At 42.0% G+C, this 23,277-nt stretch overlaps 1 protein-coding gene across 1 annotated transcript; it reads left to right on the top strand.

Moving 5' to 3' along the window:
• The first annotated feature begins 161 nt into the window (after positions 1 to 161).
• pgap1 (post-GPI attachment to proteins inositol deacylase 1) lies at positions 162 to 21,654 on the top strand. The gene is made up of 26 exons (XM_076081949.1): positions 162 to 429; positions 1,999 to 2,152; positions 4,304 to 4,479; positions 4,789 to 4,960; positions 5,548 to 5,708; positions 5,921 to 5,973; positions 6,077 to 6,143; positions 6,329 to 6,434; positions 6,673 to 6,731; positions 6,847 to 6,930; positions 9,427 to 9,476; positions 9,623 to 9,674; positions 9,753 to 9,830; positions 10,318 to 10,393; positions 10,466 to 10,539; positions 10,630 to 10,681; positions 11,224 to 11,290; positions 11,385 to 11,490; positions 11,609 to 11,647; positions 11,743 to 11,927; positions 12,068 to 12,298; positions 12,441 to 12,576; positions 12,705 to 12,755; positions 12,945 to 13,156; positions 15,505 to 15,609; positions 15,735 to 21,654. Exons 1-26 carry the CDS (start codon positions 298 to 300, stop codon positions 15,871 to 15,873), a joined length of 2,817 nt encoding a protein of 938 aa, XP_075938064.1. The 5' UTR covers positions 162 to 297; the 3' UTR covers positions 15,874 to 21,654.
• Positions 21,655 to 23,277: the final 1,623 nt, after the last annotated feature.

Below are 23,277 nucleotides of genomic sequence, written 5' to 3' on the forward strand. Positions count from 1 at the left end.
ATCAATGAAATGAAAAATAGCATGAAAGAAAACTAGAGAAGAAAACAAGTCAAGCTTCTAATGTGTCACTCGCTATCTGCTCTCCCATTGGTGTATTTTCTCAAGTGCTCTCCTCCCATTGGCCGAAAACCGTGCCAATCACTACCGTTCGTGTACTATGTGGTTCCTGTTGTGCGGGTTGAGCCGGTGAGGATGACAGCCCGTGTGGTGTCTTACTACTGCGAGGAGTCGCAGAATGAGAACGAACACAGAGTTGAACACCTGTGATATCTAAAAACCCAGAGTCACAGTTGAACCATGAAACTCGCCACTGTGGCCTTTTACGGGTTTGCTCTGGGGCTTCTAGCGGTTGGCCTGCGAGAGTTGCTGACTGGCTTCGAGGAGAACAGATGCAGCATGACCTATATGTTTGAATACCCGGAGTACCGGGTGAGTAGCCCGGCTCATTATTCCACTTAACGCCTCATAACATACGTCAACCACAAACTAGCTAGTTACGTTGTAGCGCGCTTTCGAGCATAAATGCTCAAACAAAAACAAAGCTCCAGCATCTTGCTAACGTTAAATGGCTCGTTCACTTCAACACCGCGAACAGAAAGTGTTTCAGGCTGAACAGATAATATCACTCATCCCTGTCGAGCGTCTTTTAAGCTAACTAGTTATTTCCTGAATCCTGCTAACGTTAGCCGACAGCTGGTACCGGTGGGTGTCGGGTTGTGTTGTTGCCTCTCAGCTCATGTATTTCCTCAATGGCTTCTTAACACACCTGTGTGTGTGTGTGTGTGTGTGTGTGTGTGTGTGTGTGTGTGTGTGTGTGTGTGTGTGTGTGTGTGTGTGTGTGTGTGTGTGTGTGTGTGTGTGTGTGTGTGTGTGTGTGTGTGTGTGTGTGTTCAGTACTCTGATAAGATTAGCCCAAATGATCTGCTAACATCAACTGCTGATCCTTGAGTCCCCTCAGCTGATGAGCAGGTTTCTTTAAAGACACGGACAGCTGAAGTTAACGTTAGCTTACATTAGTCATGCAATGTCGGTCGCCCTCCTCTGCTTTATGCTCACTAATGTGTTCATCTGGCCAGAAGTGGAGCACAGCTGCGGGCGATGCACAATATGGGCATCGACCTTACTTCACACATGAGTCTATGCTTTGTTTTGTTTTGTTAGGGAGAATATAAAGACCAGAAACATATCTTTATCTTAGTGCATGTGGTTAAAGGACATGGGCTCTTGAATCAGGGCTACCTTAATGCTAGCAGAGCCTGTGATGAAGACACAGGGCAGATGAGAAAATCCATAATTATTCAGTAAATGTTCCTGAAGTCTGAGGTGAAAGCCAAAGATTTGATGTTGCTGACATATCAGTGTGTCAAACCATGGTTATTGTGGTTATTGTAATATTGTCTGGTCTGCTTTTAATATGTCCATCATACTTTCACACGCCCCAAGTTGATGTCCAACACCTCAAAATACTCATTTTGCAGTAATAAATACTGGATAAAAGCAGTAAGCACTCGCATCCAGAAAAATATTTTTTGGGCAATTTGGCTTTCAAAAATATTTAAATGATTTGTAAATAATCGAAATTGCTGCACATTAATTTTCTCCTCATCGACCGCTAGATTAACGAACTAATCGTTTCAGCCAAAACCAATATGGCCCAGCCCCAGGTTTAGTCCTCACATGTACCGAACGATGTACTGTAACAAAGTCCGGACACCTCTAGTACATACAAGGGGTCAAGTATACCATGAATGTAACTTCTCATTATATCTCACATGAAGCCAGAATTAAGCGCAGGTTTTTAGAATATTGCAGGTGAGGTGCACAGCGAGGGAGGGAGGTGTTGTCACCCAGCTGGAGAGTAAGATGAACACACTGCTGTTGTGTCACCTGATGCCTTTACAAGTGTGACACAAAGGTTTAATGAACTGTCTGAAGAATGATGTGACCGTGGGACTTCACCTCCTAACCCGGTGTCTGTGTTGGGTGTTGGCTTCACAGCGTGTGGCTCTGCCTCGCCGGGTGGCCAGACTGTACCCAGCGTACGGCCTCTACCTCTATGGAGAGGGTCTGTACGCCCAGGAGACCCGCGCTCTCAAACTCACCGGGGCCCCTGTGCTCTTCCTGCCTGGAAACGCAGGCAGCCACAAACAAGGTAAGTGCATGCTGATAGTTTAGGTTTAAGCAACGGGAGCAAACAAGGCAAGTGGTAGTTGTGCGTTTCAGCTTTGGACAGCAACGGCACAAGAGGGTGGAGGTGGATTTTTATTCAACAAGTGGATGTGCTGAGGTTGTTTGAGGACGTGTGGCTTCATGCTTTTTGTGGATTAGTCTCGACCTGACCTGATCTACCTGCAGGCAGACTGGATTGTTCTGCACAATTTTTCACAGAAGCTTTCAGTTTTTTTAAGGCAGTGGATGTGAGAGCTTTACCTTCACAGATCACATCACAGAAATCAAGTTAGTTTTGTGTACGCTGTGCTGGACTTCACATTAAACGTTTTTTTTTTGTGATACGGTTCTTGTGTCATTTTTAAGGACATGTACACCCAGAGCTAGATACTTAATTATTCCAATTGTACTTGTCAATTAAAGGATGAGGTTGGTGACAATATTACTATTAACCTATTAAAACCCAGGCAGCAACCTCTGGTTCTGAAAAGTGAAGACCATGAGGAAGTTTCTTAAAACGTGCATTCTCTCTACTGACCACCAGGGGGCGACTCCTCTGGTTGTATAGAAGTTTATGAGAAAATGACTCTACTTCTCTCTTGATTTATTCCCTCAGTAAACATTGTAAACATGAGTTTATGGTCTCAATCTCTAGTTTCAAGTCTTCTTCAATACAGCATGATGTTCATTTCGTAAATTATGGTCCATTTAGAGTCAAACAGACCATAAAGCAGGATATTATGTAGGGCGGGGCTACCTTGTGATTGACAGGTCACTACCGCTGCCAGAGCCGTAAACAGCGTCTCTACGTCACTCCTCCATACTCCTCATATGGTCACTTCCGTTCACTGGTTGCAAAAATTCAAGATAGTGACGGCCAAAACACAGACCTTGGTTCTTCAAAAGCTCAGTCCACAAACCAATCCACTTCTTCTATACAGTCTGGTAAAGCCACATCAGTGAGCCGCACTGTTGCACCGGGTGACATCATTACTGTGCATGTATCCAAAGCCTGATATATCTTCCTCCTCTGCGCCATTGAGCTCCATAGTTGACCAAAAACTATTAAAAGCACATCAATGAGCCACTCTGTAGTTTATTTTGAGTAAATCCCACATGCACCGTCCTGCTGCCATAAACACTCAGTAAAGCACCACATTTGTGTTAATCCTCTGCTGAAAGTAGTCCCTGTAGAAACACAAATGACTCCTGTTCATGTAACGTTTGCTAAAAACTACAGAGCTCAGCTGTTTCAGAAAATGACACAGCCTTTTAAAAACAATCTTATTTGTGATCCATTATGCCCTCAGTAGGAACATGTGTGCTTGGGTCTGAGTGCCACAGACGTACAGTAACACATTGTATTCTATTTTATAGTTCCAGTTCAATTGCATATGTAAATACTTGGGGAATCAAACCTGGACCCTTTTGTTGATATAGACTGTACTCGTACTCATAACTCAGTAAAGCTCTAAGTGATACAAATCCTTTCTAAGATGCTGCCGCCCCCCCGTTCTATCTATCAGTTGTGTGTAGGAGGAGAACACCCGCGCCTTCCTTCAATGTGAATACAAACCCATCGTGCTGTTACACTGTGGTGTTTGTGATGGTGGTCCAAGCTCTCTGTTCTTCAGCTGTTTCTTGGCTCACGTTAAAACTCCTCCATCCGGTGTATTTTTAACAGCTGGTGTTCGACAGGCTTCCCAAGTTACAACAGCTCGATGAGGTACCAGTGTCCAATCAGAGCAGGTGGTTTTAAGGCTCTTCCCTACAGGAATATGGTGCCGACTCTGTAAATTGAATGAGCTTTTTTATTTTAGCATTAAGGAGAGCGTTTTCTTTTTAGGTCACCAACAGTCGCCCCGAGGATCCGAAGAAGCTCAAGACGTGATGACTCTAATCAATAATTCAAAATAGTTACAAAAATAATTAGCATATAAGAGCTATATATAAATACATTTTAAAATAATAATATATAAATAATTAGTGCAGCATCAATGCTGAGCTTATGTGGTGGGGATTATAGTGGGCCCAGCTTTGACCCTCACATGTGTAAGATGTTACTAAACATTTTGTGCTCGATGCTGTCTGTAGAAAACACACGCCATCAAAATGTCTTCTTCTCCTCACCCAGCTCGCTCCCTGGGCTCGGTGGCCTTGAGGAAGGCCGAGAACATGGAGGGCGGTCTCCACTTCAACGTGTTCACCGTGGACTTCAACGAGGAGCTGGTGGCCCTGTACGGCGGCAGTCTGCTCCGGCAGACCCACTTCCTGCATGAGAGCATTAAGGCCATCCTGAGGCTCTACAAGGTCGGACAGGGTTCTAGATACATATCGCATTTCGTCAGCTGCTACATTTAAACTTTAAGGCATATAATTAATCTCTCTGACTTGTACGTCTTGCTTTAGTAAAGAAGCTGACATGGCAACAATAGCTAATTATAGCCAATGGTAACGAGTGCAATCAGAATGCATCGTCAGTAGAAAATATTCATACGTTTATCAACTCGCGTTCCTTTTATTTTGTAACTCTACTATCTGGTAATCATATAACCCTAATGTTATTATAAGTGGGTTAAGTTTCTAACTAATCCGTTTTCTATTTTTCCTGCTCTCCAGCACCTGAAGACTCCGCCTCAGAGTGTGGTGCTTGTTGGTCACTCCATGGGAGGAGTGGTGGCCCGGGCGCTCTTCACTTTGCCCCGCTTCAACACCAATCTGGTCAGCCTCATCATCACCCAGGCCTCCCCCCACCTGGCTCCGGTGCTGGCCCTGGACCCGTACCTGCTGGGTAAGGAGAACTCTCATGCTGGTCTCCCAAATGGTACATCGACACTTTGTGCTCCGAGATGTGTCCGAGACTTCTTCGTACTTTTCAAGCTCATAGCTGTAACGTCAACTTTGAATTCAGATGACTTAACTTAGTTATAATAGGTAACTCTTCTGCTTTAAAACGTCTAAAATCGACTAGACCTATGTTATGTATGTTGTTTAGCTTTGTAGTTACATGATTGCTGATGTTCCCAACAAGCCAGACGCTCTGGTGAATGGACTTTTTATTTATTTTTAAGCCACATCTTTACGATACACGTTTAAGATCTTTGTGGTTTTTAACTATATATTTCAACCGGATGAAGGATCTTAAGTTATCAGAAAAACAAGCTGAGCTAAAGTTAGCGGTAGCTCGGCTCGCAGCCCCTCCAGGACGTCCTGTGTGTGCTGAGCAGGGACAAAGAAACACAGACTTTTAACCTGAAATGTCAGTGTGTCCGTTTGTTTTGGAGAGGAGACCTCTGCGGATAATTTGACTGAATAAGCTGACTGCAATAACTCCCACGATCCCTCTTCTTTTGTCTTCTGTCTCTGTGCTTTATGTAGATTTCTACTCTGCAGTGAGACAGAAGTGGGTGAACCAGGCGAAAAAGCTCAGGAACGTCACAGTTCTGTCTGTGGGGGGCGGTTATCGTGACTACCAGGTCCGCTCCGGCCTGACATCCCTGCCTTGTACCCCAGGAGACCCCAATAAGTTGTCCCTAGTGGTAAGTATTGTTTAGGGAATTTATTTAGTGGAACTTTTCCAAGAACCCTGGAACGTTTTTAAGAAATGAGGAGCTTTACCTAAAAGGTAAAGAAAAATAAGTAGTTTTTTCGAGTTTGTAATTCCTGGAACTACTTGAAGCAAAAGAGCTCAGTGTTTGATCCTGCACTGCTCTTTGCTTTTTGTTTCAATGTCTTCTTGTTTTTTCTCAAGGCCACTGCAGTTCCCAGGACTTGGGTGTCCACTGACCATCTGTCCATCGTTTGGTAAAAGACATGGCATGACATGGCAGACTGTGTATTTCTTTCGAGCTACATTTAAATATAATGCAGATTATTAATATGCAGTGTATATGTCTTTGTGTTCCAGGTGCAAAGAGCTGGTCCTCGCTACTGTCAGGGCATTCTTTGACCTCATCGATCCTGAAACCAGACAGGTCAGAACAACAAACGCATTTTCAAATGAATGCGTCTGTGAAAAAATACTTTGTGGCGAAAAATGGAGGGATGTTGTCACAGCAGACAGACGAGTTGTAAGCCCGTGAAGTATTACATCTCAGATAAGGTTTGCGTCGCAAGCACATGCCATCTGTTTCTAAGCTAACCAGTGTGTTGTTATTAGTTCACAGTAAACCCAGAGAAGAAAATGGCTGTGCTAAACCATCACTTCATCAGACACCCTGTCAGGATGCTGGGAGAAACTCAAGACACCTCCATCTCCATCTTAGGTTAGAGAGAAACACTTACCCATGGAGAGGCTGGAATAAACAGAGACACTGTGCGAGTAGCTTTCATTGGGCTTCCTGTCCATGTGCTTTTAAAGCCATACCTCCACATGTGTATTCATTGTACTGTATTATATTTGGAGTTTCACTGACTCTTTAAAGCGAATGAATGCAGTTTTGATTGAGTGACACTATTAAGGAACCACTCGTACCTGTGTCCTGTTCTTTTCCCCTTTCCCAGATTTTCCTGAAGCATGGAGTGAAGTGAACACACTGCGTCTGGCTTACAGCACACCAAAGGTACCAGACTCTGCACCAATATATTAAATGGGTCATTTACATATTTAAGAAAACAAAGCCGTGATACAGACAGAAAACTATTTGCCACGTCTTCAGTGTTGCTCTCTGTCCACAGGAAGGACAGGTCAAATACTTCCTGTTTGCCCTGTCGAGTCGCAGGAAAGCCTACAGCCATTTCTACTGCCGGAGCAACAACCTGGTGAGTTTTCAGCACCGTTGTGCAGATCGTCCATTTGGGTTTGAGCTAAAACCTACAAAGCTCCATGTCAATAGCCAAGTGCTAGACCACCCAATCGCCACCCATATCTTTCATTTGTTTAGTACAGAAGCCCAGAGATGGAAGTGAGATAAAAACTCTTTCTGGTGATCCATTTTCCATGTCTGTTTGTTTTTCTCCCATGTCCATGACTTAAAGGGACAGTTCACCTAAAAATCAAATATGCATATCTTTCCTCTTCCTTGGAGCGCTATTTGTCAATCTCCATTGATTTGGAGTGAGCAGCCAAGTGTTGGAGATATCGGCCGTAGAGATGTCTGTCTCTTCTCCACAATAATGGGACTAGATGGCGTTCTACTTGTGGTGCTCGAAGTCACAAAATAATCCATTAAAATACTCGACAGCAAAATAATCCATTAAAATACTCGACAGCAATGTCTCTCCAGAAATCATGACCTGGCTACTGAAGAAAATCCGCAGACCATGTTGTGGGCAGTTTCATGTAGAAACTATGGTTGAAAGGAAATAGTTCCTGCTTTAGATTTTGGGGTGAACTGTCCATTTAAGAACAGTTCACCCCAAACTTTAACTTTTTTAAATTAGTATTTCATCTGCCTCCTGTTTTCTCAGATGAAAAAAAGTAACATAGATAGATGATGCTGGAAAAACCGTTTTCCTCACCAAAAGTGAAGATGACCCTGGTAAAGTGCATTTCCACCTGTTCTTAAGTCATTAACACATGAGAGTAAACTATTTAGATCACAATCAGAAAATGGATCACCAGAATTTTGGGGCTTTCGTGGTTCAGTGATTCATAGAGATGAATGTACTGTATATGAACGATTGAAGTACAAAAGCCACATATTCAGTAAAGTATAAATCAGGCATGTCCAAAGTCCGGCCCGCGGGCCAATCACGGCCCGAGGTCAGATTTTATATGGCCCGCACATTCTGTCTTAAAATGCATTATTTATGGCCCGCCAGCACAGTCAAAACGGAATGAATAAATCATACAAATTCAACATGCAATTCCTCTTTTTACCTCATGGTGGCAGCACCACTCTGTAACTGTCTGGCTGTTTGAAATTGGCTCTGACCCTTGACCTGTCATGTTACGGCAAGTAAAAAAAAAAAAGGAAAGTCGTTAATGAGGGCCGCCGCTTCCAGGAGAGGTGGAGATCGCAATATTTTTTTCACCGAAAACCGAAACAACTGTGTCTGCTAATTAGTCATGAGACTGTTGCCTTGTTTAAGGATTATAATGTAAAGAGACACTACGAGACCAAACATGCTAATGCTACAACAAGCTATCAGAGAGCGACCGAGCTAGAAAAGTGAAGCAACTCCAAGATAACTTGGCCACACAGCTGCGGTCCTTTTCACATGAAAACATCATCAAAGTAAGCTACCAAGTGGCCATGGGAATTGCTAAACATGACAAACATGACAAAGTTTATCAAAGACTGTTGTGAAAATAGCAGAAAACATTTGCCCCGAGAAGAAGACAGAGTTTGCTAATGTTTGCCTGGCTCGTAACACTGAAGAGCTATCATCAGATACTAACTTGATTTTTTTTCGTTAGCCTGTTTCATGTGTGTTGAACTTAAATGTGAGACAACTTTTCATTACCCTCACTAAGTCATATTTAAGATTGTCTTGAGGTGAGAATATTGATCGGTTTCTATGTAATTAGCTTTTAGATGGCTTGTTCTTTGTGTTATCTGACTTTCAAGATGTGAAAGAAAGGCAGAATAGTTGTTGCGATGTGTTCATACATGAATGCTTACATTTGGTTACATTGCTATTTGCTGTCATTGAAAATAAAATGATTATGAAATAACAATGTATGTATAGGATACTTGTATTGTTTAAAATAATGTCAGCAGGGACTGTTGACCCTTGGGCATTTTCACATTATCAAATCTGGCCCTCTTTGAAAAATGTTTGGACACCCTTGTGGTAAAATAACAATGTCAGGAAGTAAAGTGACATTTTGTTTATCAACCTGACAAAATTACGTTCTTGTGGGAAGAAAAGAAAAGGCAACAATGTAACTTCTTTACATTCTAATAGAATGTAAAGAAGTTACATTGTATCAGAATGTAACTTCTTTACATTCTAATAGAATGTAAAGAAGCTACAGTGTATAGAATGATTCTATTGAAGTTATTCCTTTTTTAAATGTTTTAGACGAGTCACTAATCACTTTAAAATAGTGATTATAGCTGATTTAACTTACAGACATGAGATTGATCTTCTCATGTCACTCTCTTTATACAATGATATAAATTCATCCCCGTTTTATCTACAAGGCTACTTGTATTGTTTAAAATAATGTCAGCAGGGACTGTTGGCCCTTGGGCATTTTCACATTATCAAATCTGGCCCTCTTTGAAAAAAGTTTGGACACCCCTGGTATAAACCAAAGTAATCTATACTTTTGTCAAAGTTCAATTCTGATTTGTTGATGTTCGACAGGAGATGACTAGCTGGGTGTACAGCTGCGTGCACAAGAACGGTTCTTCGTGGTAAGAATATGATAATGGTGTATCCTCCATGCACATCTTAGTTTTTCTGACGGTCCCGAATATGCTGTATGTCTTTTGTTGTTGTATTACAGTAGATGATGAATGTATTTCTATTTCTCTTCATTTGTGCTCTTTGAATTTTCCAGTGTGCAGGCGGTGGATCTGTCCATGGGAACTGAGCTACTGCCCCCCTACAAGGTAATCCTCCTCTGAGACAGCGTGCAGTCCAGTCTGAGCTGCTGTCGGTTGCTCATAACTGTCTGTGATCCTCCTCAGATCCTGATTCTGAGTCTCAGTGACTTGTCTTCAGTTACTCACCTGGTTGTTTCGGCCTCCAACCTCAACGGCAAGCAGGTACATTGTAAACGACTCTGTTCTCTCTGAAGATGGGATGCTTCTCTCTCTGTTCTTTGTCTGTCTATCTTGCTGGACTGCTGGAAGAGAAGACACAGTAACGGGACATACGAGTCAACCGCCTTGCTAGTGGCTCTGTGAGGATGTACCTCTGCACAGCTGGGCTTTGAGCTGAATGCTAACGACAGCATGCTAACACACACAGTTGGTGACATGTTTCCATCACACACAAGTGGTTGGTCCGCCAGAGAGAGTAGGCGGAGCTAACGCAGGAGACTCACTCTTCAACTTGTGTGAAGTTTCTTCTGCTCTCTGCTAGCCCTGCATGTTGACGTTAAATATTGCTGAACAAACAAAAACGCTGAAACTTCCTGAGATCCTAAAACACACGGGCAATTACCGTTTATCACCATAGAACAACACCCTTATCTTGAATTATCACTCATTTTAATTTATACAAATTACATTACATTTGTTTTGTCCACAGTTCACAGTGGAATGCGAGTGGCAGAGACAAGAATCGCAGACTCTGTCTGTCCCAGTGCCACATGTTCTGTCCTCCGGTGAGTAGTGTTACTGGTGATGTGGATTCTGTTAAAGACACGTTCCTTTTCAGTAACTGTTGGGTTTTCTAGGTTTGACAGTCAGCGATGTTTCGGTCAACTCCTCTGGACTTCTTCACACCATCAAGCTGCAACACTTTGACCAGGTAGCTTTCATTGTTTCATTAGGCGCTGGCTCAACTCAGTATCTCTGTCCCTACTGTGTAACTAAACTGTGAACACGTCTGTGTCTTCAGGTCTATCAGGCTTTCAGAATTAGTGTTACAAGCCAGTGTAAAGTAACTAAAGGTAAGTTTGTCATGTGATACACAAGCAGGCTACGGAAGCCCTGAGAGGCAAGTGAGAAAAACAAATTCTGGTCTTCTGTTTTCTACGTCTGATCGAAATAGTTTTCTGTCCTGTGCTTAAAACAAGGACAAAAAACGGTTTTGCAGGACTTTTCTTTTTTTTTCATCTGTGAAAACAAGTCAAACAGGTTTTGAAAGGTGAAAAACAAATTGTAAATATATATATATATATATATATATATATATATATATATATATATATATATATATATATATATATATATATATATATATATATATATATATATATATATATATATATATATATATATATATATATATATATATATATAAAATTTATTTTCACAGATGAAATAAAGAAATCATCTCAGAAAGATGATCCTGGCAAAACCATTGTTTCCACTGTGACAAGTCCTACACACAGGAGAGAAAACTATTGAGATCAGAGATGTTTTGGCTTCCACAGAAGACACATGTGCACATGTTGAAATGTAACGATGACCATCGCATGTCTGTCTGCAGAAAGACTGCCCAACGTGTACAGAATACATGTGCCGTGGTTTCGAGAGGACTCTTTAACTACAGCCAGGTCAGTTATGTAACTGTCTGTTCTTTCTTGTTCTGGCAGCTTTACGTGTCATATTCACGGTTTCTGTCTTGACTTGATGTGATCTGTCTGCCAGTGTGCCGTCAGTGACTGAGATCTCAGGGATGCTCCACACAAGTCGTCCAGACAACGCCTCAGGTGTCCTCCTTCAGCTCCACACTGCCCCCAACTGCCAATATAAGGTACTGCTCCTCAGAGCCACAACCTGTTGACGATTCATCATGACAAACATGGTTTTTATCATCAAAAAGGAGTTTAAAGTATGACATTAATTCAAATATGTGTTTACCTTAACCTCAGGTGTCAGTGAGGACTTCATTACCCAGGGTGCTGGGACAGGTACACATTTCTTGTCTTTTCTGTTTTAATTTTTGCTTAAATGAAAACAGTCCTACGTGTATTGTTCTTCTGACCTGCTCTCTCTTATCTGACAGATACTGAGGTTCTGTGGTCCCATGGTGCCGGTGTACACAGCTGTGACCCTGCTCCAGGCCTGTGGCGGGCAGCTGTCCACCATCCTGAAGTCAAGGCGAGCTGCAGACATGAGCCAGGTGGTGGCCAAGGGCCTGCAGCCTCATAAAGTCAATCTGCCTGTGTATATTCTGCACATCTTACTTGGGTAGGCTTTGTAAGATTGATGTTGAAGTTAATGAGAGCAATCAATCTGGACCTTTTAGACAAAAATAACACAATATCAAATGTTTTATTAAGATACCTGAATATTCTCAAAAACATTTTACTCCTCCTTCCTCCCCTCAGCTGCAGCTGGTTTCAAGAGGTCTGGTCATTTCTTTACCTCCCTGCTATGGATGCCCTCCCCCCAACCCACCCTGATGGTGGATCTCCTGAGGGTGTCGCATCAGTTGAAGAATGGCCCCTCCTGCTGTCCCCTCTACTGTACATCTTGGGGGCAGCCGTGGCGTACTGGGGCAGCACCCTGCTTCGTCTCATCATGCGACTGATCTCGCTAATAATAGCTCCACTCCACAGGTATGGCTGGACATTTAAACATGGAGGTATGGGATTTGAATCTATAACAGGGTTGTCTCCAGGCTCTGTGAATATATATTAACACATCCATTCTTAAGTGTCTCATACAATGTTTTAACTGTAAACCTCCTTTTCTATGCAGACCATCTGTCTCTAGAGACTGTGGCACCCTGCGACTCTGGACCCAGCTCCTCGTTGCTCTGAGTCTGACTGTTATGGGAGGAGTGTTCTGTGGGGCGTTGGCGATCTTTGCTGCCTTTCTGCTCCACCTTTACAGGGTGAGTCTTAGCACATGGACATACAGATGAAGCCCTTCCCAGTCTTTAACGGAGTAGCATCAAAAATCAAACCAGAGACTCTGTTTATCCCCTTCTCGACATCCATCCATCTTTGTTTGCATTTTCAGTTACTGAGGCTCCAGATGACAGAAAGGTCCTTGAGTCACATGTTGAATCTGGTAAGATTTCCACGTTGAACTGTATTGCTCCAATCTCATCAGCCAGCAACAGGGGGTCAGTTTGATGGTATTGGGGTTGCTTGTGATTTGAATGCAGAGCCAGGGTTTCAGAATCTGTTACAATATTACAATTTCATTCTTTTCAAATTACAGTTGGATATAAATCAAGTTTTTCCGCCATCTTTCCAGGCACCCCGGAAGCAAAGAGAAGCCGAGAACGGCACAGTCAATGCAGAATCCCTGAGCAAGTCTAAAGAATGCAATGGCGCCCCCCTGCTGTCTGAGTGTGCTCTGCAGGAGGTGAGGGACGACTTGCAGCTCCACCTCTGCCTATCGGCCCTCTTCACGCTACCCGTCATGCTCATCGCCCCGTCACTCCTCCACTGGACCCGCAACCTGAGGTACAGTATGAAAACGGAAGGAGAGCACGAGGGTGTCATTGAGCAAGACACCCACGGCTGTGTTTATTAGGAAGTGTGTTGTATCTGTGCCTCACTCTGGACATTTTTGACTTTTGATTTTAATTTAAAATTAGTTTGATCATTTTGGCTGTGTTAATACATATGGCATACATTGTGGAAGGGTGTGAGGTTTTATTTTAAATTTTTGATGTTGAACCTCCAATCCTATAATTAGTCTTTAATTCAATTTTGGTTTTAGTTTATACTCTGGCGTGAGCGCCAGAAAACGACGTAATCATAGCCGACGCTTGGTCATGCACCTCTGACATTTTGTAACTCACTGTCACAAATAGTTCACTGATAAAAGCACTGTTTACATGTCTGGGGATTATACAACGAAGGCCTTTCATTTTTAAATGCTTTAGAAACCGGAGGTGTTAAAAGTCTTAATTTGAGTAAGTTATTTTGCAGCCAAATCAAATTGTTTACAGGATGTTAAACCTTTGTTTCTTTCTAATGCATGTGACAATTGAGCTGTTTCTTTACTGGGCTTGTACAAAGGAAATACAGTTCATGAATATGAGATATGAGTTTACAGATAATTACAATCCCCCTTCGGCATTGTGGAGGTTGATTTATGGCTTTTGCCCAGGTACACCCATAGTGTGTATATAAGAAATGGACGTAGTTGTCGTGACATCACCCATTGGTTCGTGGACTGCCATTTTGAAGCTGCAAGTTCGGCATTTTGGCCGTCGCCATCTTGGCTTTTTTTTTTTTTTTTGCAACCAATGAACGGAAGTGACCGGATTTGGATGGCGGAGGAGTAACATAGAGATGCCAATCACAAGGTAGCTCCGCCCTAAAACAAACTCTGCTTTATGGTCTATTTTACTCTGAATGGACCATAATGTACTAAATGAACATCATGCTGTATTAAAGAAGACTTGAAACTAGAGATTGAGACCATAAACTCATGTTTACAATGTCTACTGAGGTAATATATCAAGTGAGAAGTAGTCATTTTCTCATAGACTTCATAGACTTCCATGCAATCAGCCTCCGTACATGTTCGGAGCTCGTGCACCATCCACGGAGGCTTGCGCTACTCGCGAGTAAAAACGCTTTAAGGACAAACATGTCCCCATTAAAACCACAACTGTTGATCTACAGCCATTACTTTCAATTGCCAGCACTGGCTTCAAAATTCAAAACTATTTCCTACCAGACTGAGTCATTGTCTCATACATGCAATATAAGTGTATCAATTTTTTTTTAATAATCATTGAATCTGAAAAGGAATACATATTTGGTTATTAGGATCAGGACTGAAGTTATTCATGAAAAAGTATAACAAATAATATTAATATTTAATACATTTATAGCAGATTTAGACGGGGGACATTTTTTTCCTTTACGGTAACACGTAGGAGTTAAGGTTAAAGACAGAATAAAAATGCATCAAAATCAATGTTGTTGCTAATGATTGACATAACCCAAAATCATCCTACCATTAATTATACAGAAAATAATGAATTATTAGGCATTATGTAAAAAACTGGCATTTAATGGGTCAAGATTGTGAGAATGAATGCATATTTGGTAGTTATGATCAGGACTGAAGTTGGTTAAAAGCTTTAACTCATTGAGAGTTGAAAATAATATTGATATATAACTTCATTGCAGTTTTTTTTACATGGACATTTTTGTCCTCTGTGGACATCAGAGCAACGTTTTGAAGCTGTCGGAATCCATGGCTCTGAAAACTCTGTAGCCTAATTGTGCTTTGTATTGACAAATCCATGGCGCTGTCCCTGGTGCTGATGTAGCAGACGGATTTGTAATTCGCTAAGTCCCGCCCCTTGAACGCAGACTGGCCAATCACAGCGTAGCATCAGCCAGCTCCGACCAGGGTCTGACACTATCTGGCTCTGCTCCACAGACTCTCATGCAATAGTTTCAGATTTTCTTTCAGCTTGTCGTAGTTAAACGTTGTGTAATAGTGATACTCGTTGCTCAGAGAGCTTGGAAGGAGATGAACGTTTCTATGTAAAAACCTGTGAGCTAACATAAGTAGAGTACGTTAGCCCATCATTTACTAGTGTTAGCACTTCTACGCTATGCTAGCTACTGAAAGTCTACACATGCTGCTTTTGCTTTTTAATGATCGTAACAGAAAACAGAGACCTTCCCGCCTTTACAGTGTTATTACTATTTTTCCTGTAACGTTTTATGACAATATGGCAAATGTCTGCTGTTATACATAAAGTAATACTCTGTGTTTGATAAATAAGGTGCGGAGGTGTACATGGGTAAAAGTAATGGGTGTTGGTTGTGATCCTCTGCAGGTATTCCACCCAGCTGGATCCTGACCCTTGTTGGCCATGCAGCGTGCCTCTAATCATTGTGTACATCCTGCTTATTAACTGCAACACTGTAATACTCAGCAACAGGTAAGAGCACTTTGTCACCAACACACACACACACACACACACGTTCCCTATTCCATTTGTTATCCTGTCAGAGTTGAGGGGAGTTCTGCTGCAGCACCCCCTTAACCCTAACCCGTCTCTTTCAGTAAACTCCTGCCTCTGACGGCCTGCCTCCCCCTCCCCTTGTCCATCGCCATGGTGACCTTCTCTCCACTCCACCTCTACAGAGTCACCTACTTCCTGTTGGCGACACTCGTCCCTCTGGCCCTGTGTTGCCTGCTCTGACGGTACCCGTCCCGTTTCAGTCCACATCCCTACCATAACAAGCCTTTCTCTAAATTGCAGCCCGACTCGCTGAAGCTGCTCCAGACCGTTTTGTTCCAGGAAGACGCGCTCTATCTCGCTGCCGTGGAGCAGAGCCATAGACATACATAGCTTGGGGAACTGTGCGCTCGATGTTGGCACTAAAAGCTCCTTGGCAATTACACTATGTTTTCGAATGAGAGGATGTAATGGCCTTGGACCATTTGGTGTGAATATGGCTCTGAAGGATTGACCTGAAACCAAGTTTGCCTTACTCTGTATATCTATAGCTCTGCCTTCAAGGAGCAACAACTCCACAACCAGTGAAGCTACTGATACTAGAGGTTATTAACAGGGTGTCACTGTTAAAATGTGCTCTTCTTGTTGTTTCCAGCGTCTACAGTGGCGTTGTTCACTGCGGTCACTGCGCTGTAAACTCCTTCACTGCCTACTGCTTAGAGATGACTTCTAGCTGTGTGTTAGGGTTACCTTTGACTGCCGAAGCACTGACACAAAACCAGTGGCAGTGTCACACATTCGCTCCACGAGAAAAATCCAAAGTTATCATGTTTACACTTTCTCCCATATTCACCTTTTTGATACAGAACAATGACCAAGGCAGCGAATTAAAGGTTTGCACCGGACAAGGCTGTAGTGCATGTGAAGGCTTTAATCTGTTATGCATTTTTCAGGAGAGGACAGTTATCATCTACTCCACGTTCTCTAAAATACAGTGGTGTAGCCAAACACATTTGGAAAGGGGTGGCCAGGCTGCAAGCTGTGTTCACTTTGGGGTGGCACATAAATCTGTGTCTTGTTTATTTAAGTTGTTTTTCTACGTGACGCTTCGCCTTCATGTAGGGCTGCACCGAATAGTTGGAAGCTTCACACATACCGTTCACATTTGAATTTAAGTTAACATTCAAATGCATTCTCTTGTTTTTTTTGCACGACTATCGATTCTGTTTAAACCCGGTATGTCTGCACGGTTGTAAAGATTAGGCTCCGCTAATATTATTTTAAATATATATATGCTATTTGTATAATTAGATGCCAGTGGTGGCTGCGTGTGATTGTTTCTGACTCGTGCCATCTGAACATTTCCAATAACTCAGAGCGTTGTAAAGTCCATACGTCAAAGTTTCTTGAAAAAAAGATAGATGTCATCATTTCAACACAAATCTTCTGCTTCAGTCCATATTTGTTGGTGTTCAGCCTTTCAAGAACATTTTCGCGGCCGTCAGAAAAACGGTTTGCTCTCTTGCTGCACACAAAGCACCAGTATTATTGGGGGGGCCTAGCAGCAATCTAACAGCACCATAATTATATTTATACAACCACAATAACAACTTTTTATTTTTCTCTTTTTTTAAGGTGATGTCATAAAATATGAGGACAAGCAATTGAAGCTTTATTCTAAAACGTTTGAATGTAACAAAAACAAAATGTTGGGTACAGCCCTACCTTCGGGTCACTCTTTCCTTCTCTCACTAAGAGAGCGACTGTTAAAAGAGCAGCAGGCTAAGGGCGTGTCTAAAGTAAGCGCCTAATAGTCTTCTGGTCAGAAATGATAGTGATTTATTTTCACGCTTGTAAGAAATGAGCCAAGAACTGAAGGGTAGAGAGCAAATAAGGATTTTAGATCGTTCTGAAATTCCTATGATGTGCGTGTGCAAAAACCTCGTCTCTCCATCGAAACCAGTCCAACTCAGAGTTCTCTTGATAAATTCATGACGCTGTGTATTGTCACAGCACTGCCTCTATCATTACAATTCCACAGTTTCTCTTTAACAGAGTTACTGTTCTCACTCTGCTGTTCGGTTTAAAGCTACCGTCAATTAACCCCCCCCCCCCCACACACACACACATTTATTCATGGTGTATCATGTACAGCATTGAATTAGAGTAAATGTAATGAAGCTGATCAACTGGAACAGACCAAAGTAAAAACAAACATCTACAGCTCATTCTGAATTGACAAAATATTTGATTGCAAAAGTATTAACACCCGTCAAGTTAATAGCAGAGGACCTGTGGAAGCAGTCTGAGTGGGTTTACACTAGTGTCCTCGTGTTCATGTAACAATCGGGTTGTTAGATTTTATATTTTACATATCCAGGTTTACAAAATCTGAACAACATGAAAAGTTGGATTTGTTTTTACTGAAACAGAGTATTTTTCTGTTGATCAGTTTAAAAATATCACAATTAACTGAATACTTAATGGGCCCCCGCCACAGTGCTTGATCCAGCGACCCCCCCCCCCCCCCCCCCCCCCCAATGACTGGTGCTGAATTGGTGGTACTGCACAGGTATTGACTGGTTAAAAGCCATCACTCAATGGGAGATAAATATGCTAAACGGACAAATTAGCATCAGGGGATGGGACAGCTCATGCATATTCATTGAGTTGTTCTATGTGATGGACACACAGGCACATGACAAAGTGAGTCCCTGAGGTTTCCTAATGACTACAATCATAATGTGCTCACTGGTGATTTGATACAATGCAGCAGAAGCTATACGTTGCTCTTGGTGAAGCGTCGGGCTAGCGAGGTTCAAAAAGCAGATTACTTACTTTCCCTAAGCCTGGGATTTATGTTCAGTGGAGGATTATGGGATGTCTGTTTAGTACTGCAGCAGATCCACAGTATGATTGGAGCTTCAAACGGCAACTTCAAGCTTTGAACGGAAGATGTTTTAACTGCTGCAGTATCGGTTAATAAGTGTCTTGTATTTCATGGTTACTGGTTATTAAGGCACTGATCCTAATGGCAGGTGTACAGGTGAATACTTCGGACCAAGGATACCACCGTATGTCTTACTTTTTCTTTTCTTTTGCTTTAAATAGGGTTAGGGTCCATATTTTTCTTGTCAACAAAAGCCAACGGTGTGGTATTTCATCTCAATACTCAGCCCCGAGCCCATTGCTTCCTACTGATGACGTTGCAAAAAACAAAACAAAAAAATGCTCAGTAAAGTCCAAAAACAGCTGGGCACTGTAGTTTTTAGTAAACGTTACTTAAACAGGAGTAAATAGTGAAATTGTTGGGGACTATTTCCAGCTGTGGAGTAATACACATAGATATATGAGGCTTTAGATACGTAGGAAATGCATATTAGTAGAATCAGTTGTTAGTTTTGGTCTTCTAATGGGAATTGTTGACAGAAAGAGAAACAGAAAATCCCCAGACTTCTCCTTTTAATGCCAGCTGTTATAAGAAGAGGATGTAATATTCAATATCTTGAAGCTTTTGGATTTTTGTTGCCACAACTGCTTCACAGCATCATCATGGTTGCTGTGATGAACTGTTTCCTGTGAGGTGGTGTGTGTTTTGCCACGTAGGCCTCACCTTTCTATTGATGTTCTGGCAGCCAATGACTTTTACAAGCCGGTTAACTGTTGTTTCATAACTTACCTTTTACGTTTTTCACAAAACGTGATTCAGAAAGATTTAAAATAATAAAACAAATGTATGACACGCAACTAGCGACTTACAGTATGTCTGCGACATGACGGGCGATACCACAGCTGGACCAGAGTTTCATTTCACTTTTTATCTTTTTGTACTTGATGCCTCTCTGTGTTGAAAATGGTGTCTTATTGCTTTGCCTCCTCCTGGTCCTCGTGCTGTTGCTCACGCCCCCTCATGTCAGTGCAGCAGCTGCTGTGCCTTTCTGCTTCCTCCTGTGTGCGTCTGCTTCATACCTGCCCAGCAGCACTGTCTCTGCTAAGTGATAAAGGCCCACGGTGAATGTAAGTGTACTCCTCTGGTTCTGTGTGAATGCGTCTACTCACAGAAACGTTTCCGCAACGCTGTGGTCTGATTTCACTTTCTTAAAATCCTGAAGATGAGTTCATTGGGGACCAATCGCTCTCGCCCCTCCAGTAAGCACACAATCATGTACGTCAGCGTGCTCTGCAAAGACACAGCTGCTGTTCCCCAATGTGAATGTACCCGCACCGAATGTCTCCACGGGCGTGTGAGTTTAATACAAGTACTAGTGGTGTAAGTGATCCGCTTTGTCGTGCACTCGTCCGTTTGGTGCCGTCTTAGTGCTTTGAGATGCACATCGTCTGCCTCGTTGTGAATTGGTGGCATACACTTCTTTGTAGAAGAAATTAGTAAAGATGAGAGCTGTGTTTTTTATATGAATATAAATGTGACTTTTATCGGTGTTCACTGTGATCATGTCTTAGTTCCAGATTTACACATGAGGGGTTTTCTTTCCAAACTGGAAAAGTCATCCCTTAGGGGGAAAACAAAAAGCAAATGTGACATTTCCTCAGAGAAACTTATGTTTTCTAATATTAGCGGTTTTAAAATGAGGTTACATTTTGTGTTTTTGTCTCACATTTTAGAGTAGGGCAGAAAATCAGCTCCTTGAATACTTCCAGAATCAGGTTAAAACTTTTACAGTTGGAATAAATTAATACCAGGAATCAAAGTCTACATTTCATAAGCACTCAATTTTAAATACTGCCGTTTTTATAACCGGTAAAACAAACGGCGCTCCTGTTGCTCTCTTATTGGAGTGCAGCTGTGACAAGTGTGTCCATATATAGTCTGTTCATTTGTGTCAAAGGGATCTTTACAGGAACAATACATGATTTCTCCACTTTAACTTTGTCAGTTTTTTTTATTTGAATTATCTTTATTACAATGTGTCTGGGCGTACAAAAAGATGAAGTTGTTGGAAATGAAGTAAAGTGAAGCATATTGTCCAATAACTTTCCTGTCTTGATAGTACAGTAGGTGATACCGCAGACCATGTTTTAATATCTAATTTTTATTATCAATCAAATGTACATTCTGCAGCATATAATTTAATCAAAACATCAAATATCCTACAGACAGATGTCAGACAAAGTTCTCCCTTCTTTGTGTGAGTGTACTTTTTCCCCAAAGCTTTATTAGCATTTGAATCAAAGCACACTTAAGAAATCAATCCATCACCTGCTCCGCTCACTTGGATTGATCCCTGTAAACATCCATTCTGCCTAAAGTTAAGCTGAAAACAAAGTCGGCTCTCAGTTCAACTTACTGAAAAGGAGTTGCTCAGTCAGACCAAACTCCTTTTTAGAATCAAGTGTTTGATTTTAGGGAGTTTATTCCAATGTTGGATCAGCATGTTCCAGCACACAGATCTTGTATTAAGGTAAACTGTTGTGCAACACCACAGTATGACATGCTAACCAACACTGAACTCTATGAAACTATAAAATCCATTAACAAACATGGGTGTTGTCACATTGGTTGTTTGTATTCACTATTATTTTCTTTACCAAGTAATAAAGAATGCCATTAAATATCACCTTTTTTCCCACGGTCTATGTGGTGATATGGAAGTAAACATGATTTCAAATGTTACTACTGTTTTTAAGTGCTTTAAAGTCTGGTAACCCTATCACTTTTTCTTTATTCTGCTTCTGCCTAGAGTGACTTTAAAACCTGTAACCTCCTGGCTGGTGGCTGGTCCTTGTGCAGAAATAACTAGTCCTCCGACCTTTGCTAATATTCTGTAACAGGCCGTCAGGTGAAAGAAGAGAAAATGTACCATACCTGAGGGGTTGTTTTCTTTTATTTGTATTTTCTTGAGAGGCTCTGGTGTGGAAGAATATTTTCTCCTCAGGTTTAAGCATTATTGTGTCAAAATTGATTGCTTTGATGTTTTTATATTTCTCACATTTTTATCTGTCATTCTAAATGGGCAAACTGTGCAATTTTTGGCACTATTGTTGCAATAAAACCAAGAAAAATAACACTTTGTTGTTATTATTATTATTATTATTATTATAGAAATGTTATGGGTACGAGTAGGAAATGAATATGCGTTAAGGGCCTGGCACACACAAACGGATGTTTTCTCTTATTCTGGCTGTTTAGAACTCTGCTCTAGTTGAAGGTAGGTGGAGCTGTAAAATCATCAAACGACATGAGTTAATAAGAATAATAAAGGTGTAAGTTATCACGCCTGAACAGGTCCAACATGGGAGTGAAGGAGATCTTGCTCGAACACTAGAAGGACACAAACTTAGTCCAAATATGAGCAGTATGTAGAAACACCTGTGGGAATATATCGTAGTGACAGATGAGAAATTCTCACCGCTACACAGAGTACTCATTCTGGGACAGTGATGCGCCTAAAATTATTGTCAGAAGTGGGATTCGAACCCACGCCTCCAGGGGAGACTGCGACCTGAACGCAGCGCCTTAGACCGCTCGGCCATCCTGACATGTTAAGTTGAAGCGATGATGAAAGTTACAATCACCAAACAAAGTATTCGCTGTATTATTTGTTTATGCTGCTTCGAATGGATATTCAGCGGATTGGTGGAGACATATGAAGTAATGTAGTCTTTAGACCAGGGGGAATTACTCACCAAAAGCAGTTAATGTATGAATTTATCTATGAGGTATGTTTAGTTATTTCATTGTGACTTTCAAGGTGCATTAAATATTAACACGGCATCAAATAACCGAAAGGTGATGTCACTTAAACACGTAGGCATACCGCCTCCAAGACAGGAGCTCGAGCTAACTGACCCGTCACCGACCTGTCACGCGCCACAAAGCAGAGAGCTAAAAAGGACCAATTACTGGTGAAGAAAGTGGAACATTTAGTTTGGGAGTCTTTTCTCTTATCAAACCAGAGGTAAGTGAATACTGGACATATGTGTTCAACGGGCGCCCGAACAGAAACCTCAAAAGGAATGACGCTAAATAATGTCAGCCAGTCATTTGCTAACACATTATTAGTCACACCAAGTTTGTCTAGCTAGTTGGCTCATTGCTATTATTTGCTCTGCTGTCTTTCTGTCCCCTGGTGGTGAAAACATGCTCACTGCAGCTGTAAGCCAGTTCAGTTAAGTTGGTCTGTGGTATTTGAGGCCATAGAAATGTAACTTCTATTGAGATTGGATAACGTTAGCGCAGCTGCAAACCTCCCTCCACCACAGCGCCCGCCCCAACTACCTCGTCAACTTCAAAGCAGCTCTTCACTGCTCTTCATCTTCACCATTTGAACTGCATCTCCTTTTGCTGTGTCAATGACTTTTGGAGTACCGTTGCACCTCTGCCGGCCGGCCACCTGGGGGCGCAGTGTCCCAGACAACACCTGAATACAGCCTGCGACAGTGGGAAGAGTGAAGTTGCAAACACGGCTGGATGAATGTATACTTCCCCCACGTTTAACGTCACTTTACTGTGTCTATGCAGGAGCCTCGTTTCACCATGGTTAACAGTGCAGAATACATGGGCCTCAATCCGGCATAAACGAGTGTAAGGCTAACAGGAGGTGTCGTTCACATGCGCAGGTCTACTGGGGAAAGACGGGGCGCCATCAGTGGTGGAAGAGGTAAGCCTACTCTGATCCTTCAAAGTAA

The sequence above is a fragment of the Anarhichas minor genome, unplaced genomic scaffold (assembly GCF_050575085.1).
Source record: "Anarhichas minor isolate MPS153535 unplaced genomic scaffold, ASM5057508v1 ptg000087l, whole genome shotgun sequence".
In the NCBI taxonomy this organism is placed as follows: Eukaryota; Metazoa; Chordata; class Actinopteri; order Perciformes; family Anarhichadidae; genus Anarhichas; species Anarhichas minor.

Coding starts and splice junctions, on each gene's coding strand:
- pgap1 (XM_076081949.1), top strand. CDS start 298: ATGAAACTCGCCACTGTGGCCTTTTACGGGTTTGCTCTGGGGCTTCTA. Junction 4,480..4,788: donor CCATCCTGAGGCTCTACAAG/GTCGGACAGGGT, acceptor CCTGCTCTCCAG/CACCTGAAGACTCCGCCTCA. Junction 6,732..6,846: donor TGGCTTACAGCACACCAAAG/GTACCAGACTCT, acceptor CTCTGTCCACAG/GAAGGACAGGTCAAATACTT.